This window comes from Malurus melanocephalus, unplaced genomic scaffold (assembly GCF_030028575.1).
Source record: "Malurus melanocephalus ecotype Western Australia unplaced genomic scaffold, MMel_1.1 scaffold_54, whole genome shotgun sequence".
In the NCBI taxonomy this organism is placed as follows: domain Eukaryota; kingdom Metazoa; phylum Chordata; class Aves; order Passeriformes; family Maluridae; genus Malurus; species Malurus melanocephalus.
The window spans coordinates 1,639,064-1,658,372 of NW_026623286.1; the positions used below are offsets into that span (position 1 = coordinate 1,639,064).

Genomic DNA, 19,309 nt, shown 5'->3' on the forward strand with positions numbered 1-19,309 from the left:
TTTTTTTTTTTTTTTTTTTTTTTTTTTTTAATGAGGTTAAGTTCATTGCTTAGTTCACTGCATGCCCACAAAAATGCTACCAACAAAAGGATGGGCAAGCAAGAGTAGCCTCTTCTGTGCCTGTTCTTATGCCATTTTAAAGTGCACACGAAACAATAGTGAAAGCCTTCTTGTTATCTCTGCATAAGAGCAGGTACAGCATAATTGGTGAGTATGTAATCCATATTTCTGGCCCAGACATCTTTACAATATATATAGTATATAATGGATGTGAAACTGGAACAGCTTTTTGAAGGATTCTTGTTTTGACTGATGCTTTTTTTGTTAAGAACATGTTTAAGGTGAACTGCTTTGATTGCATGGTTAATCTGTTTAGAGAGTTATTTACCCATTATATTTGCTTACATTTGATGTGTTTTCCATTTCTAGATGTTTTTATTAAAGTTTGTAGGTGTAGTATGATGAAAAGCACATTTAATATGTGGTGCGTCTTGAGCATTTGCCTGAAATTAATGCAGTTCATAGTAGCTCTCCACACAAAGTGTGATCCCACAGGAGTTACACACTGGAAAATGTTCCATGAAATCTACATTTCCTAACCAGAGAGGTCTTCTTGCTCCATTCCTCCTGTCCTGCTTTTAATGCTTTTTAAACTTTGCTCTACTACAAAAAGTTATTTTATGCTGAAATCCCTTTTGGATGAAGAGTATTTGAAAATTTCAGTGATGCTGATGTAATTTAAAGATAAATGCCATTTAGTGTTACGTGATTTAGAGTCTGTCTCTTCTGATAGGATTTTGCTGGGACAATGCCATTCAAATAAATTGAACATTGAGATGTACGTAGTGTATCCAGCTGTCTTGGACAAGGGAATTTTTGTGAACATATTAAGCATGCACGTCCTATGAATGTCTTAGCATTTGCTTTGCAAATGTGTCTTCTTAAGAAGACTAAAAAGAGAATTGYAAACTGCCTGATTATTTTAAATGTATTTCCCTAGTGAAGCTACCACTTGCTAGGTATTCACATGTGAAAGGATTAAATTACCTATTCTTCCATTGTCCTTCACGTAAGAGGAAAAATAGCAAGAAATCCGAATTGCAGAAATTCTGAAATCCAAATATTTCATTTCAGCAGAGGTAGCATCAGGAATCCGTTCTTGTTGAGCTGGTTGCTGCAACAAGTCTTTAGGTAAAATATATGAATATGAATCAGTRTCACCTGAGTGGTGGCAGAGATGTGTGAAATGTGGAATGTCCAGTCTTTACCTGTTGGGTGATTCTGGTCAGCTCCCCTAGGTACTATCCCTCTTATTCTCAAGGCTACACAGAATGGGAATGGGATCCTCAATGGCTGTGTCATCCATGGTACRCAGTATGGTGCAAACTCCTAGTGACAAGTTGCCCTTCGGTACAGGGTGCTGGAAGTTTTCAGTTGGAGCTTCGGTAGGGCTGTGGCATTGCTGTCTAAAGCATGAGGAAATCATAAGCCAGCTCCTCAAGCTGGAATTTGCTCTTAAATTCAGAGTAAAAGAAAATGGGTCCTAGTTATGCATGCTTAGTATTTTAGTAAACTTTCACTTGTAGAATGTTGATCTAGCAAACAAAAACCTCTCTAGATCAGAAAGGGAGAAAGGTGTCTAAAATGGACTCTGCTTCTCAGATGATTTTTCTATTCCAGCAGCTGGGGCTTGATTGAGTATGAACTATTTCTTTATCTTGASAAAGAATTAGCAGGTATCATACCTCACTTGGTTTTAAACATGAGATAGTAACATGCCTTATTTGAATTTCTGTCTTTGCAAGGATTCAGAATTGAAGCTTGATTGTGTCATTGCCACAGATTCCGCTGCACTGTTCTTTCATGTCTTTCATGGATGTTGTTAAAATCATGCTGTTCTGTACTGGCATAAAAGGRACAGTATTTCTGTCTATTATTTCAAATACTAAAATCTGTTATRTTAATCTGCAGAAAATTACATCTGACTGTTTCTCATTTTCATGTTACAACAGGATAGTCAAAATAAAAAATTAATTAAAATATTGTTCTTTTAAATAAATACCTTTTATCTTTTTAGTTCTATAGCTAATTGCTGTTCGTGATGTGTTATGAAATTGCTGGGTAGGAGGAAGAGATGAATGAGTGAAAACAAAACATGGCAAAGTTTTCAAACACTCTAAGAATTCTTTTAAATAGAATTAACCAATCCACCAAATAGATCGGTGTGCTTATTCCCAGTATTTTCTTTTCTGGAGACAAATACTATCAAGTGTGACTATCAATGAATCAGACAAGCTTTCATAACCTGCAGGACTGAGACAGGTAAGTAAAGGAAACCRAAGGTGGAAGAGAAGTAGTAATCTTGTGCCTGATGCAGAATGAGTGATTCCGGCTTCCAGATGAATCTGGAAGAAAAGAAACTTGAATTCAGCAGTCACATTGTATTTCTTTTTTTTTATGGGTGTCTTCTGATTGCTGCTTATATCAGTTTATTGATTGCTTTTATGTAGTTCATTAAAATCCGTTACAGTGCAATACTTTCTGGAGAAACTTAATTTTCTTTCTTGTCAGGATGTTGTCTGTTGCCACTGGTTGCAGTGCTGTCTGCAAGTATCAAGACTGAAATGTATAACTTTTTAGGTGTAGCTGGAAAACTGTCACAATCTTCAACAGTTCTCAACGCTGGTGGCAATATCAGCTTCTAAGTGATTAACATCCGAAGCATGCTGCTCCACAGCAAGCATTGTAGCCATAATATAGAGAGTGGATGTGGGATAACAGATGTCTACAGCTATTTCTGGGTCTTTATTTTGTGTATTTACAGATGAAAGTGAGGTTCTGGCAAGGATCAGACATGAATATTGTCAGTTCTGTTCTGTACTGGGACAATTATTTATTTTATGGTAACATTTTTTAAAAACCATCACAACTCCCTTTTGTAAGAGCAAGCTATGTAAATTTTAAAAGCATGGTTTCTTTTAGATTAAAATGTTAGTCCTCTCCGTGTTTTCCATGAAATGTTGCCCTCTTAGGATTTTTTTCAGGGCTGTTAAGGGCACGTCAAGTTAAACATAAGCCTACTGAGAATGGGTTTTTGCTCTCTCAATCTTTTTTTTTTTCTTTGTTTAATTTTTTTGTGATATAACATTGAAGCTATTGATCTACAGTATTTCTTTCTGACTACTTTTCTTGCCACCCCTGAGAAACAAGGCATAAATGAACTTAYGATGTAAATAAATAAATAGGAGACCTTTCTTACTCCAACTAAATCAAAACTGGACACTAAAAMCAGTATAGTGGCAATGACAGGCACAGACTGGCTTGTGCCATTTCCAGCAGGTGCAGAACTGTGGTCAGACTCTTTGGCAGAGTGTGTGAGGGCAGAAATTGAGTAGTAAGAGACTGRTGATGCTGTAAGAGACATGTGCTGCTGTCTTTCAACTGTTATGGGAAAAGATAAAATGGGAAATTCTGACCTAATTGCAGCTAGGAGACAGATGCAAAATGCTGAACTCTGAGTTGAATCTGCTTTAGTGTGATACCACAGGTCTGTAAGCTTAAACCATTTTCGTCTCTGTATTTTTTCTAAATTGTGAAGCGACATCCTTCTTTTGGTGGAGAGTAGTGAAACTTCTCATTCCTATGTAATGAGAACATACTTCACAAAAAAAAAAAAAAGTATTGCTTTGGAATGCTGAGGATTGCTTGCAGGTGAAGGCACAGTACCTTGTAGAGGACTTGAAAGTTCTGCTGACGGAAATAGCATTTCCYGTGGCAGTGTCCTTTTACTCATTTCTGTCTGATTTTTCAGCAAGTGTTTCCTGCTGCCTTTGAGGAAGGGAAATTGAAGCCAGTCTTTGTCATTTCAAGTTTCACTTGCAGCCTTTTTTTCTGGATGCTCTGCAGGTACCTGTGTCAGGGCAGGGCAGGATGCAGCTTGGTGGCTGCCTGAGCACCTGAGGAACTTTGGAAATCTCCAGGCTGTGCATTTCTCTTCCCCTATGTGCTGATATAAGTTGATATTAACAAAAAAGCATTGACTTCGTCAGGTGTCAGGCTTGATGCATGTTTATATGTCACYCTATTTGACTTGCTTTTTATTGTCTTAATCATGAATGATTCAGTATGTATCCTTTCATGCTCAGTTCAGCTTCTTGTGATTCTTGGGACATTAAATAAAAGCTCTGTCTTTTCAATTCACTTCAGCAGCCCACGGAGTGGTACATACAGTAGAAAATTGATTTTAAGAAGTCTGCCACTCCAGTTTATTGCTTATGCTGTTGTTTGTAGTATTTTTTGCAAAACAAGCAATTAAATTAACTTATGAAACATTAAATTAGCTTGCATAGCGAAACTTACARCACTTCATGAGCTTAGGTGGGATTTGTGTAAAAAGGTTGGTAGGAGAGTGAGGTAGAGAATGGTTAACTGTGATKATTTGACAGTCTGGTGGCAGTGATTGCATTCAACTTGTGTGTGCATTGCTCACATTTTATCTCCTAAACATCAGCAACTAGCTTAGGGAAGAACTTTTTTGTTTAGTATCCTTACCATAGAAGGTAAGGAGGTCTTTTCCTTCCATTTGTTTTGACTACAAGACTAGGCTCTTTGTGTCTTGGTTTCCAAATACCATTCCTTTAGGGCTAAAGAGAAATTTGATATTCAAGGCTTGCAGTATTTTTCCTCCAGTTCTGTAGAACTGGAGTAAGCACTTCCAGACAAAAGTCTGTGATTAAAACAAAACACATTCTTCTTTATGAATGAAGAGTTAATTTTCTGTGAAATACTAAGATTAGCTTTTTTGCTCGCTTTATTCAGAATCATGATATGTTTCATACAGTGTAATAATGGTTTTTTTGTTCTCACTAATTTGTGAAATGCTTGTTTAGGGTGTGTGCATGTGTTCTTGGTAAGCACTTAATAAACTAGATTGATCTTTTTGGCAAAGGCTGCATTGTGTAGAACAAATTAAACCTGAAATAACAGTTGTTTCAGATTATTTTTCTGAAAGCGTAATTGCATATATTCTTCTTCCTACTGGCTGCTGAAATGGGCTTCCCAATAATGTTTTATTATTCTGTTTTATTTCAACAATACATATATAGTAGTTTTGTTTCCATTCCACTGACAAACCTAGAGCCTCCAGTGGTAATTCTTTACCAGCAATTTTTTATAATTGTAATAACCATGGAACTTTCTGAAATATAGTAGAAATATTTTCCCAAAGTTTATGTGCTATAAATAAAATCCCAATTTTCTTTTTTTCCACAGAATCATTTACGATTTTTTTTTCACAAGAAAAAGGGAGTGCAAATTAATATTTTTAAAGCAACAAATTTATTCCCAACTCCTTTTCTGTTAGAACATTTCTGAGTACTTTAATACCTGGAGTTTATCTGACTCCTTCTTTTTCAGTCTCCATCAATGTTAACAATTTSGATGTATGCTAAAATGCTAATTAAAGGCATTTGAACATATTTAACTGAGTGCTTACATCCTATTTTAGCTGTGTGTGTCAAGGGTATATTGAATTAAACCACTAYGTTGCCATCCTGAAAGTGATTTAGGAGTGTGATGGTCCATCACATAGACCATCAATGGTCCATCCTCTTAACCTCCTGCTGATAGCTGCTGGAGCCATGGTTGTACTCCAAGGACCAGCTTTACTGAGCCCCMTTCATGTTCTGGGTCACTTCATGTGATCTGAAGTATAGTCTGAGGCTATCTTTGAACCTAAAGTGTCAGGTTTTTTGAGGTGTATTTAGGAAATTAAGTACCATTTAACCACTAGGTCAAAAAGATTTTGTTGTCTGAAATAGAAACCTGGGCTGTTGCTCTTGTGTTGTATTCCTGCCACAGTGCTGAGGGACTGTTAACTGGTACGGGTCGTCACAACWTTACTGGGATCAGATTCTGGCACAGTAATTTTATTATCATCTCTTTATACTCAGACAAAAAGAAAAAAGCTAACATTGTAGTTAATAAATATTTAATCTTTCTCTTTTTAAAAGTGATGTCACGTAAGTGGCTGTGAAAAGAGATCAAAACTTTTAAAATAGTGTCTTGTAGGTGTCTCCCAAAGGATGCAAACAATACAAGCTTGCATTACATAAGCAAAAAGACGATTCAAGCCCAAGACTTTTCTTTCTGCCTTTTCTTCATCTTTTCTGGTTCCATGCTGGTGTGTTTTTATGCAAAACCAAACATCTTTTGTGTTCAGGGAAAGAAGTAATAGAAGTGTCAGTGTTTGTTAACAGATTTGACAAACTGTGGCAGCAAAAGCTATCTTTTTTTATATTTTGGCATGAACAATCACCCTTTTATTGGGCCATTAATGCTATTTCAGAGCATCACGCTGTATCCACAGGCAATAATTTAKCAGTTGTTTATCAGGAGCTTTCATAAAGCTTTGAATAGTATTATAACATTCAGTAACACTAACAACAGCATTTCAGAATCTGTGCCAGTTTAYATGGGATATCCATGAATATAGTTGTTTGAGGATGCATGACCCACATAACCTATAAATGTGATTGGAATTTACAGGGCTGGCACAGGCTGATGGATAGCAGATTAGAGCCCTGATTAACCATGTGATTCACAGGCTGGGAATATATTGTCCTAAGAAAGATTCATTAGATGTAATCAGAATTTCAAGTGGTCAGATGAAATTCAAGAATGCTGTTTGCTTTCCTTCCCCCTCTCCCCCCTTTTGTTTTTTCTTTTTAGGTTGCCCTCTTATTCATTTATTTATTTATTTTGTTTCCAGAGCTGGAAAATACTACTTTGATGAATCTGTTCCTCACCCTAAAGCTGTCTGTCTGTTATTCATCAGAAAGCAGGTCACAGTTCAGTGAGCAGAAGAAAAGATTTTAATAGAAGCTGTGCCAAAGGCTGTAATGCATCATTTTAGGGCCCTAATTACATTACAATGACAAATATCAATGGTGACAACAGCAATAACCTACATCCTTTAATGGCTATGCTGGAAAAGGAGTTTGGGCACTGCGCCATCAGATTAGACTTGGTTTCAAAACATAGGCCATTAGAAGTGTGTGTGTCCACAGCATTATTGGCTGATAACTAAAGCCCAGTGGAAGGGCCTGTAAATAAATGAAGCCTCTCTAAAGCCTGGTCCCATGGGACAAAAGAGGTAAAATTAGATGACTGTTGAAGCAGCAGTGTTTCCGAGGCAACTTCTGCTTTCCATGTGAAGAATTGGATGCCTGATTTTAGGAAATCATGCTTTTTCCTTCTTCTGGCMGTTAGATGGATCGTGAAAACCCATTGACCTGATGCCTAACAGTAAAAAGAAAAAGCCTAAACTGTTGTTCAAATGTAGGTTTTTTAAAATGTGTGTGAAGTAGAAATGTGGAGCTGTGCTTCAGCTTGTGTCGGAGTTTGTACCTTAGGCAAAGAAGAATGAGTTTCCAGACTTCTTCCAGGAATAGGTCTGCTGAGATGCTAACCTATGCCATCAGTACCTACACCCTCAAGGTTCAGGGCAGCATTGCAAGAAACCCCCTTGGCCAACTCCTTTCTCTGGTATAMTTTGTGAAAGACAATCAAGCTTGTTGCTGTGGCATTATCTCCTGCAATTAATTGCAGAAACAGTTGCAGTGTTGAGGCAGAGTGTATTTACTGTGTGAAAATGTCTGGTGTGAGACTTTTCTTGGTACAGAACGTGTACCTTCCTATCATTTGTGCATGTACATTGTGTTTTCCTCCACGCCTGTGGTCTCCAAAGGTAGGCAGTCTGTGTCTCAGTCCCTTGTATCTCTGCCGTCTGCTGCTGCTCACTTGGGCTGTTTTCTTGCTCCCTGAGTGTGGAGGATGATAAAAGGTAACTGCATGCACTGCCATACAACTGGGGATGCTCCTTGTTAGGGAAAGTTAAGACTATTTTAATAAGGAAAACATGCAAACACTTCGGCATAGCAAGGGCTTTCTGTCTTTGTTGTGACTGGCCTTGTGGAAAAATGCTGCTGGGGAGTGTTTCGACATCACTTGAAGCTGTTTTAGCAAGCTCTTTTTCTTCCCATGGGCTGGGTGCTGTCTCCATCAGCTCATTTCCCTACATACAGGATAAAAGGATGCACTGTTCTGCACTCCAGTGGGATTGATATCAAGAGATTTAGTGCAGTTKTGTGGCTGTTTGTATTCAGTCACCTGTTTTCAGTTACTTACAGCTTTTTGGAAAACTCTTTTTAGTTGAATGTTTCCCAGGTTCAAAACCTGCCAGAGGTGAATTTTTGCATGAATACTAAGCAAATATTTTCAGCCATTTCTTGGCCAGAAGAGGAGTAGGAGGCATACTTCTGTTGGGGAGGGGGGAGAAAAGTGATCAAAAGAAAAGATCATAACTGAAATAACTTGAAATATCTATGGTTGAGTACCTTGCTTGAGAAGAAATGCCTCAAAGTGCATTGAATAAAATTATTTTTGTTGACTAAGCTATATGCTAGCTGAACAGTAATTTATGGGTTTGATGGAAAAGGCAGTGAAGTTTTACAGCCTGTGTTACCCAGGAGGTCAGATAAGACAATTGTAACARTCCCTTCTGGCCTTAAAATCTATGAATCTACAAGCCTTTTAAAATTAGACACTGAGCTTCTGCATGACACTTTGAGCCAGCGTTGTTCTCAGTTTCTTAAGAGTGTAGTAAAGGTATCAGCTAATGTAGCTGAGGTGGAAGAATGGTTTTCCAAAGGCTAGCCCCTGGAGCTGTGCATGCAGCAGGTGGGGAAAATTGTGAGGGGCATTTTAAAGATCAGGAAGAGTTGTTTTGCTGCAGAAGAAAGCACGATGGGCCTTTTATTAAAATGAAGGCACGTTTGTGTATTAAAATAGCAGGTCAGGGTGTCTTCAGCTTATGCCAAGAATAGGGGTGCTTCGGAATTTTCTGCTCTTGGGGAAAAGCCTTGAGGAATAAAATGTGTAGTTTTCTGTTTGGCTTTTGGGCACTCGGGCAATTCCTCCAAAAAGAGTAGCAGYGTGGCTGGAACCCAGAATTTGGAAATGACTGAATTAATGGTGCTCAAACCACTACAGAACAGGCGCTTTACAGCTGTGCCTTGTATTACAGTCTGCATTTCCTTAGTCAAATACTGTTTCTTCAAATACTACTGTATTACAGTCTGCATTTCCTTAGTCAAATACTGGATTGTGCAGCCTTTCTGGATGAAGGTTAGATGCACACAACTTGTCACTCCCTGTGTTGCTGTGTAATAAGCAGTCAATAAATTTCACTGTCARCAAGTATAGTGAATGCTGTCTGTTTGAAGGAATATTTAAGTTTTACATTGTGGGATATCTGATATTGTAGGTGCATTTGAAATGTGTGGTAATTTAGCTTTGTGCTGAACAGACCATATTCTGAAGTGTCCTATAAGGTAGCTATGCTGCTAAATAAATAGAAAAGATGTAGTAGACCACCACAAAAATTTATCAAAATGAACAAATTTAATGAGATGAGGACTTGCMTAAACAGTGAAGACCAGTGAGGAGATACAAGGACATTTAACATAGAAATTGCTATATAAATAGCTTGTGRGAATCCAGATGGATTTCAGAGAATTGAAGAAGTTGCTTTGCAAAGTGGCATGTATTAACTCTTACGTATCACACCATATGCACAAGGGGGCAGAGTTAGTTTCACCCTTACTTCTTGCAAACCATGTCTGCTGGTTATGTAGCTCTCTAACTGTAGTTCCTTGAACCCAGATTTATTTATATGGACTTCTCACTTTTTACTGCTACTTCTGAGCCTTGTTGATACACAGATTCCTAAGTGTTTGCCATTTAAAAGACAATGTAACAAAACACTGGAAGGTCTGCCATTAAAAGAAAGAAGGCTAAATTGCACGTTAGTGTGTCTTCATCACGTGATTCATGACTTTCAAGAGGAAAAGCATTCTGTCCTGTCGTAAAATGAGGAACTGATCCTGGTTGGAATTTATTATAAGAAAGTTATGATTTATTGTAGGAAAGTCTGTGAGGCTTTAAATATTCTGTTTCTGGAGCTATAATTCTTGTGGTATCTAACTAAATCTCCTCTGTCTATGTKGAGATTTGCAGATTAAATGCACAGAATAAGAATTGAGCTCCAGTATGAAAATAAAACATTGCATATTATTAATTCGTGATTACAATTGCCACATGAAARTAACTACTGTTAACCATTAGAATAGATAACAGCGAAAATGTGTTACAAGACTGCAGTATTCCTTTTTGAGATATATGGTAGAATGATTATCAGTAAAGTTGTATATTATAATGCTGATGTTCTCATGGTATGYATTGTTACAAGTAAATGGTGTATTTGTTCCCTTTGCTTACAATAGTACTGCTATAATTTGAAATTATCCTTTCTTTTGCATCATAGGAGAGAGTTCAGTTTGATAAACAGAATTTTGTTTGTCTTTTTTAATACATTGCCTGAAGATTTTGCTCTTTAAATATCTGTGATCAAAATTAACTACTCTTGAGTCAGTTCTAAACACTTTTTTAAGGAAAATGTTTTAGCCAGAAATTACTAGAAATCCTAAGTATTTTTGAATCTGTGTCCAAACACTTTTGTTACTTTGAGAATATATCCTGGCCAGTGGATGGCCAGAGCTGAAAAAAACCAAACAAATGTCTCTTTAGAGTTCATGGGTGACAGTCGCATTTGAGAATTTATATGATTGAACTTCTTTTTTCTTGTCACTTGCAGGCAGAAATTGTCAAGAGGCTGAATGCTATATGTGCACAAGTCATTCCCTTCCTGTCCCAAGAGGTAGGTAGTCGTTTGTACTGCTTCTGATCTAAACGATTGCCTCCCTGTATCTATTACGAAAGAGGGACTTTGTGTTGAGACCCTCTTGGCACTTGTAGATGACTTTCCACTGTGCTGTTATCACTGTGACTTCATTATCTTCTTCAAGCCTATCCTAAATTCATTTGAMTATATTTATGAAATGGAATGTGTTGTAATGTCAAAGCAAAATTTCAGTTTACATATTTTTCTTTAATGTAAAATAGAGATTTTATTGCAATTATGATTTTGTGGGTCTGAAATCAAAGACAGCTTGCAAAAATGCCAGAAAGGCATAATTTGTGCTACATTCTTGGCAATGAACATTGAAGTTCGGCAAAAACTTCTGTTTTGGTACATGAGTAGTGATGTTCAACACAGCAGGCATAGAAACACAGCTTTTTTTTCCTGCCTTTTTTCTCTCTGTATCCCTGATCACATACTACCTTCCATCCTTTTATGTTTTTGTGTATTTGGGGAATATAAACAGAAAAATGAAACTCGCTGTGAGCCAATTTCTTTAAGCATTAATTTGCTCCAAATTGTGATTTTCTGGTATTATTGTGAGTGCATTGTAGGTACTTTAAGAGGCACTGGGATTTGGGGGAGTTGATGTGAGCTAGTGAGGTAGCTTCTAATAAACTGGCATCTGTGAAGTAAAAAGAAAGTGTGGTTAATGAAAGAAATCCTTGGATGCATAATGGCTTTTCTTGTCCACCTCTCTGAAGCAAAGGGTCTGGAGACTGGGGTCTGTTGGCACAGGTTGGCATGTGGGTTCCTTTCAATACAATATGTGGCTGTGAAGTCAAAACGGGAAGGTGTATTTCTGTGTATTGCATCTGTAAAACGTCATGCCTGAGAACATGATGTGACTATTTCTCCTGGCTTTTCAATGGTTACATGAAATGCCAATGCTTTTCAAGAGAGCTGCTCAGCTCGCTGTGAGTGAGAGGCCGTGTGCTCCGTGTGCTGTTCAGCCAGTGTGCTGCCTGCGTGTGTGTATCTGTGTGTGCTTGAAACGGGAATAATGCTAACAAAACTAGAACCTGGCAGTGTTCGTGGGTGCTATTGTACTCTCTGCTTATTAAGATGGATTTGTGGAAAATAAATGATGTCTAATATTCTACCTCCATTGCTGGAGGACCAGAATCCAAGTCCTRCATGGATCTAAAACAAGCAGCTGTTTTGTACTGTGGCTGCTTCAGAGTCTCTAGACATGTAGTTACACAGCTTTATTTGCTGTGCAGAGATACCATGCCATATAGACAGCAGGGGAATGAGAGGGGAAGCATTAAAAAGCTTTTCATGTGTCTTGACAGTGCAACTGACAGTGTCAGTTTTTGTCTTGGGCTTAGGAAAATATTGGTGGTGTTTGACCTCTTCTAGTAAGAATACATATTTAAATCAGTTCTATATTGGCATATGCTGATGTGTCAAAATAGAATTGGGCTTCAGATATGCGTATCCTGGTAGTCTTGGTTTCTCTCTAATTTGTGTCTTTAAAAAGTGAGGGTCTTAATGGAAGTCTCTTTATTTCATCATCTAGATTAATAGAGAATTGAATTGCAGCATGCTTTTGCTGTTTATGCATTTTACATACAGTCTAATTGTGGAATAGTGGCTGAAAAATGTGATCCGGCTCCTTTATATTGTGCCTGAGGGAAAAATGAACAAAATACAGTGGTTGCATGCACTGATGGCAACATTATTGCCTCATAATAGCACCAGGTTAACTTGTCTTATTGCTTGTTAACTTTGTAAGGAATCAATGGCTTGTGATAACTCACTTAGAAGTAAGAAATTGTGGGCAAAATCACTAGAGATCTTGTGAAAAGGAAGCATTTATAATACATCACCCTACTGTGTACTGCTGTCTGCTTTGTTTCAGGGGGCAATCCAGTAGAATATTCAGTAAATTCTCCAGATCTCAGTCAGCTTTATTGTGCTGTACATCATCTAAACATATATTTAAAACATTTCCAACCTGTGTAGATGCACAGTCAACTGGTACCTTTTGTTACATTTATTCCAGTTTATGCTGGCTGTAAAAAACAGCACCAAGAAATACAAGCTTCCCATTTTCGTACAAAAGAGTGATTCTGTGGTCAAGATGTGAGATGGACCTCAGGGGCAATGTGTGTTCGATTTCTGCTGTGGTTTTGGGCTTCCTGTGTTGCAACAGTCATTTTCCACCTCAGTGTGATACTGTGAGATACCAGTGTGCTCAAAGTAGTTCCTATTGCATAAGATGAAAAGGGTGCCTGCCAGGGTGTAGGTTGTAGTCCCTGAGTTAATTTGGTTTTGATCTGCTGCAGTCGGTATAGATAGTTGAGTGTTCCCATGATTGAATGATCTAGCCAGTACAGCRCAATTAATTTTGTGTTCTATAGTTATAGACAGTGCCTCTGCCAATTTACMCTTTTCAGCTGAGCTCACCAGCTTCAGCAGTGTACGACGCTTTCACAACCCTGTGGCTTTCACRTTGGGTCTGGTTCCTGTCTGCTCAAGGTGGTCTGTTGGCTGRTTGCAACCTGTGGCTACGATTGTGGGCTAAGTGCTGAATGACCTCAAGAGCTGGATTGTGGCATTTGTTCACTGTGTCTGGAGATACACATATATCAGTTACCTTCTTTTGAGTAAATATTGACAATGTTTATATTCATGAAACACACACAGGCTGGCTGATGTACAGCAAATGCTGTAGTTGTGGCAACTTGGAGCTCAGCACTACCTGCAAAAGCTGTTTGAGAAGCCACATAAATGTTCACAGCATCGATCCTGTCAACGTACATGTCTCATGTAAGCATTTCGTAAGGCTGCAGGAGGCTGTAGGAAACTCTTTTTGGAAGGTGCACTTTCCTTTCTAACTGCCAGGGAACCAGCTAATAACAAGCTAGTTGGGTTGCTTTTTAACAAGCATCTTCAGTTCCCTTGGCATATTAAGGTGGTCAAATATACTTAGTAGTATAATAAAACACCAAGCACTGGCATGCATGCATGTAAACAAACATCAAAAGGAAATTATGCTTGCAGTTTACTCTTTTCAAGTGTTTTAATATCAGTTGATGACTTTCCTTTTAAGAGATTGATGTGGTCCATAAGATGCTTGCTTTTCTTTGTACATAGTTTCCCTAGAGGTGTTTCTAAAGTCCAGAAAATTTGAATGAGGAGTGTGAGATCCATTATATAGAAGYAGAGCAGGAGTTCTTACATACTGTTCAAAAGGAAATAGCTTTTGGTTTGAGATGTGAGGTTGAGAGGACAGAATTATTTGCTTCCATCTTACCTTGCCCCAGACTAGAACTCAACAGTAAATACAAGGAAACTCCCAGGGATCTGTAATCCTTCTGCCAAGGAATGCATCTTATTAGCAATTTATGCATATATTGCTAATAATGTTCTTTCATTTTCCTGAAGTAGTTATTATATCTTCTCTGAGTTATGGTGCCTGGATGCAGTGACCTAACGTGTCCCTTTTATCTTTTACAGTGTGTGCTGTACTCCACAGTAAATKTGTTTTTGCTCTCCAATTCTCACTAGCATTTTTGGCACGGCCTGGTCTCATTATGCTGTCTCTATATTGGTCTTTTAAGAAGGGCAGTGCTGCAGTTCTTAAGCGAGACCAGTACTTCCTCTAAAAGTTTAACAACAACATAACACTAGTAAGGAGTTAGAGAGTCTGCTTGCTTCTTCAAAGTAAATTGTTCAGTGAGTTTTGCTTTGGATGTTGATGGCRGTCCTGAAGACAGGCTGTAATTAGGGGTTTTTAACACCAGTGTGATTGTGTTTGTGCCTGGGGGAATTTTGGCGGCTCAGTTGCTGTCAGCACAGCTCCACTGTCATTGGGAGTTGTGGAGAGCTCCAACATGGTATAAAAAGCCCCCGAATTTTCCGCCATACTGAGTGCCTGTGCATAGGCTAGGGCTAGGTGTCAACTGTGTGGTGAGACAATGTGATGGTGAAAAAGCCTACATTCTTCTTGTGGTCTCTGTAGCTGTTGCTACCCACCGTGAGACTTAAAAGAGGTGATTTTCCGACACAAGGCAAGTGCAGACACACCGCTCATTACAGAAAGCAAAAAGGGGAGAAGAAACAAGAGAAGAATTTAGAAAGGAGAAACAGTACTAGTCTGCGTGACAGGTGGGGCAGGGTATTGAGCTCATTGCTCTGGCATGTTAAATGCAGTGCAAAATACTGTTTTCCCACAACTGAAAAAAACCCAGGTCTATCATTTGCTTGTGTGYGCAGAGCAAGGCTAGCATTAAATGTGTGTGAAAGTTGCAGCCCTGTGTCTATACTTAGTTGGGGAAAAAAGTAACCATATTTTGTTGTTGCTGTTTTTACTGGGCTGTAAATTGTTACACGATCACTTGATGGACAGGAAAATGTGTACTGCATGGTTTTAACATGAAGCTGCCTGTTGCTGGTGTGCTGGCCCAGGAGCATGTTCAGGCGCATGGCAGGTATTGGAGCCATCCATCCTTGGGTTCCCATTCAGGCTGGGCCAGCCAGCTGCCCTCTGGCTTAGCAGTCCCATGGCCCTGCCCCTCACCTTGGTTTTGGCTTGCAGTGGGTCTCTGCACCCAGTYGGGCTCCTTCTCTGTGTGTAGAAATGCCTGCCTGTTACTAGAGCCATGGCTGGTAACGTGGAGCCCCCAGCACACCCCAGTTTCAGAATGGCTGTGAGCAGACAGCTCTTCAAACCCTGCATGAGCTCTAAAAACCCTTCATGGGCTTTCTTTTCACTCAAGTGTGTGGTTTGTGTCTGTAACTTGAAGTAGCTCCAGGGCATRCCCCCCGTGGGGTTTTTGGAAGCTGAGGAGGAGCCTCCTAGATTGCTGCAATGAGCTGGAAGTGATGGAGAGCCTAATTACAGACCATCTATTTTGAGTCTTTTGCATAGACGCCACTGAAGATTAAATCAATGTTAAAGCAGCTAGCAATAAGAGAGTTTTAATTGTCTCTACTGTACCTAATTTAGGTTAAATGTTACTAGGCCCTTGGGTTTTCTCTTCTCTGTGTAGGCTTGATCCCAAACCTATTAGAATCAATGAAAGATGGATTGTATGGCTGCTCCAGCAGAAATCTGTAAGTGAGGTTTTGATAGTCCATCCCTTTACTTTCTCTTCCTCTCGCCTAAGAATGAAATAACATTTTTCCAAAATTCTACTGAGAGCTGTTCTTTATATGTTTGCTGTAAGGGAACAGAAAACACTCCAGCTCTTGTGGAGTTGACTTATTTTCCAAATCCTGGATGAAAATTGGAGTAATTTCTACAATAATTTCAATGGGTTTAGGCCAGCTTCTGTAGATGCCTCGGAAGCTTTTTCTTCTCCTGAGAACAGGATTTAAGGAAATTGATGTTGGAATAGAGCACTCAAATATACAAGAATTTTCTTTACCTCAATGCAAAAGCATTGTGAAATGATGAGAAAGAGAAGATGACTATAAACTTCTGACTAAATTATTTTGCTTTTAAAAGGAATTGTTTTAAAAACTCTTGGTTGTTCTTTTGTGKTTTTTTTAATGGCTTGATGAAAAATTCCATGACCCATGTTTAGTGTGAATGGCCTTCACCAGAAAATAGTGATGTAATTTTTACAGTCACCATGTTGGCATAAAGAGTGGTGTGTCACCAGGCTTTCAGCTATATAATCAATGTACCTGTCTTCARCAAGTGATAACTTGGAGATGATAACACTTTGTGAGGAACTTGATGTTTCAATATCATGTTTTCCTTTGTTTCTGGTATCAATGGWAGTGGATTGTTAAATTTTAATTTTTTTTTTTTCTTGAATACCAGGAACATATCTGCTCATGTTCAACCTGCTCTTTAGTCTTTACATTGTCTTCTTGTGAGWGGCAGATTTGGTTTATATTGGCATTGTAGTTTTGCAAAACTCTAAATGGGACTTCCGTGATTCTGTTAGCAGCTACAAAGCAGCTACTTGGTCTCCAGTCTTTTCCTTCACTTAACCCTTCTTTGTTTAAAAGCAAACAAACAAACCTTAACCTTTTTTTTTTTTTTCCTTTCAGGAGTGTTTCTAAGTTACCACCTTCATTATTTGCATTCATCTCTTTTTATAGCTGGGATCAGAATTTCTTACAGTGTCGTGGTTTAGGAATGGCACTCCCCAGTTTAGTGTTCCCACTAAAAAGAAAACCTCGAAGCCACTTCCCCCACCACCTTCCTCAGTGGGAGACAAAAGGCAGATTGTGTCTTGAGATAAGAACAATTTACTGGAAACAGCAATGAGATAAGAAAACAAGGGGTAACAGCCACAATGCTAATATGAAAAAAGTACAAAGAGATGCTGATTTTCAAATTAAATTGTTCATCGAGCCCAGGATCAAAAAGCAATGAAAGACAGACCTTCCAGCTGCCATGCCTTCCTGGGTGAAAGTCATGCCCATTTCTTCTGGAAGCCCAATAATCCTTCCGTTCTGCCCTGAAGCAATGAGGTGTGGTGATACAGAATAGCCCAGACACACCCTCACCTCATGGCTGCTGTGTAAACCTTAACTTTGTCCTGGCCAAAACCAGGACGTATGGTTATGGGTGGACTTTTAGGTTTGTTTTCCCTTGCACTGAGAGCATTTATGCAAGAGGGCTTRTAAGGGCTTAATAAATGGTTTAATGCCATTGTTCTTTGTGTGTTGCACTGAGAATTGTGAAATCCGAGTCTGCCAAGCCCTTGAAGTAGTAGCACCCATTTTTACAGATCCCTTCCCTAATGGGGCTTGGGGTGCTCCCTGGGGAGTCCCAATACTTTTCACCCAACTCTTGTGTTGGAGGTGGTCTTGAGGATTTGAGTCCTCATCTTACTTCATGCAGCTTTTTGTTTCTGATAAGGATGCGCAGGAGGAGTTGCTGTATGGGATGGTCTGTACTCCATTAGACACATGTGCACAGCCATGGGAGGGCAAACTTGGATATTGAAAGGGACCTTCTCAACCTTTTCCTTACACTTTGTGCCAAAAAACATCAAGATGTTRGTTTTGATACCAAGCTGATGTTTCATTGTTCTGGTTTTAGCACCTCCCCAGATAGTGAAGATCTCCCTTCTTTCTCCATGTAACCTGTAAATCAAAGATGTCTTACTYTCAGCACAGATCACACAACTTACAATGTTCCCTGACCCCTCCTTGTGCTGATTTGTTCTGTGTCAGCCTGATTCTGCGAGGCTGCCTGTGAAGATTAATTTGCCACTGGTGGAGGTCTGAAGAGGCATAGATTTGGACAACATTATTTTGTTGGTAGTTGATGTTTTCAAATAAATACAGTCAGTTTTCAACATACAGCAATTCTGAATTTCCTCAAATTGAGATAATACAACCACTGAAGCTTGTAAACTGTGCTGTTAATTAGACCATGAGTTTTTGATGGACTTTTTAAAGCTATTAAAATTTACATGTTGGGGATTGAAATCATTAGTTCTCTTTCATGTGTTTGACAGATTTGTGAATGTCATTTTAAATTTCTTTCTTATGGTTGAGCTGCTTTGAAATGTACCTAGGAGGAAAATCTGTATATTCCAGTAATGTGGGTGCCCTGTGCTTGTTGAAAATACACACCTTTCTTTTTCAGAATATGGGGAGGGGTTTATTCATAAACTTTCTATGGCTGTAAGGAAAGTGGCTTACATGTGAAGATGGTATTTAAATTCAAAAGCTGCCTGTGCTGATGAACAAAAGAAAGACAGTGTCCCATCTAGCCAGATTGTAAAACAGCTCTTCGGGAAGCAAAGGTGTAATTCCTAGCATGTAATGGCATAAAAATAAAAATCCTCCTGTTACCGGTATGTTTTTGCAGATCAATACATAATGTGACTGTCTRTTGGAGAACTTGTATTTCAGGTCCTGCATGTGTTGGAAAAGCAAATAAAAACAATAAAAGAAAGAATCTATGCTTAATAATTTAGAAAACAAATAATTTTGTTCTGTTTCTGATCTTCATTTACAGCACCAGCAACAAGTGGTGCAGGCTGTGGAGCGTGCCAAGCAAGTGACCATGGCAGAACTGAACGCAATCATTGGGGTATGTGGTCTTTCCATTTTAGCTGTGATAGCATTTGTAAATACTTTTCTTTTTCTTTCTCTCTTGCATGAGCTCATTTCAATCAGGTGASCAAAAGTTGTGGACAGTGGTGGAGTTCAGTAGCTTGATGTTCATAAAAGCTGGTTACTACCTAAAGAGTTTTACTTTCACTGTGCCAGCAATACTAATGGGTTAATTAATGTCTGTGTTGTGTCTATCTCCCAAAGCAGGCTCCGTATTTGTTTGTCTGATGTTCAGTTTTGTTTTGTTTTTGTTGTACCAGCTGTCAGTCTGCTTCAGCAGCCATAGTAACAGGTAGCCTTGATATGATACACTTCTTTTCCCATCTCTGCTGCTCGCATCTTCTTCTGTGTATTGGTTCTAGGCTCTGAATATTCATCACACTTTTATTTTTAAATTAAAAAATAGCTGTTACTTTAAAAAACAAAAAACCCCTCCCAACCAACGAAAACAGT

At 38.7% G+C, this 19,309-nt stretch overlaps 1 protein-coding gene across 3 annotated transcripts in view; it reads left to right on the forward strand.

Annotated features, from left to right (window-relative positions):
* LOC130573250 (transducin-like enhancer protein 4) overlaps positions 1-19,309 on the forward strand; it is a 95,704-nt gene that overhangs the window by 20,387 nt on the left and 56,008 nt on the right. For all 3 annotated transcript variants that reach the window (XM_057365564.1, XM_057365566.1, XM_057365565.1), the window contains exons 5-6: positions 10,715-10,777; positions 18,759-18,833. In XM_057365564.1, coding sequence (XP_057221547.1) covers positions 10,715-10,777; positions 18,759-18,833 — 138 coding nt within the window. The remainder of the gene's footprint in view (positions 1-10,714; positions 10,778-18,758; positions 18,834-19,309) is intronic.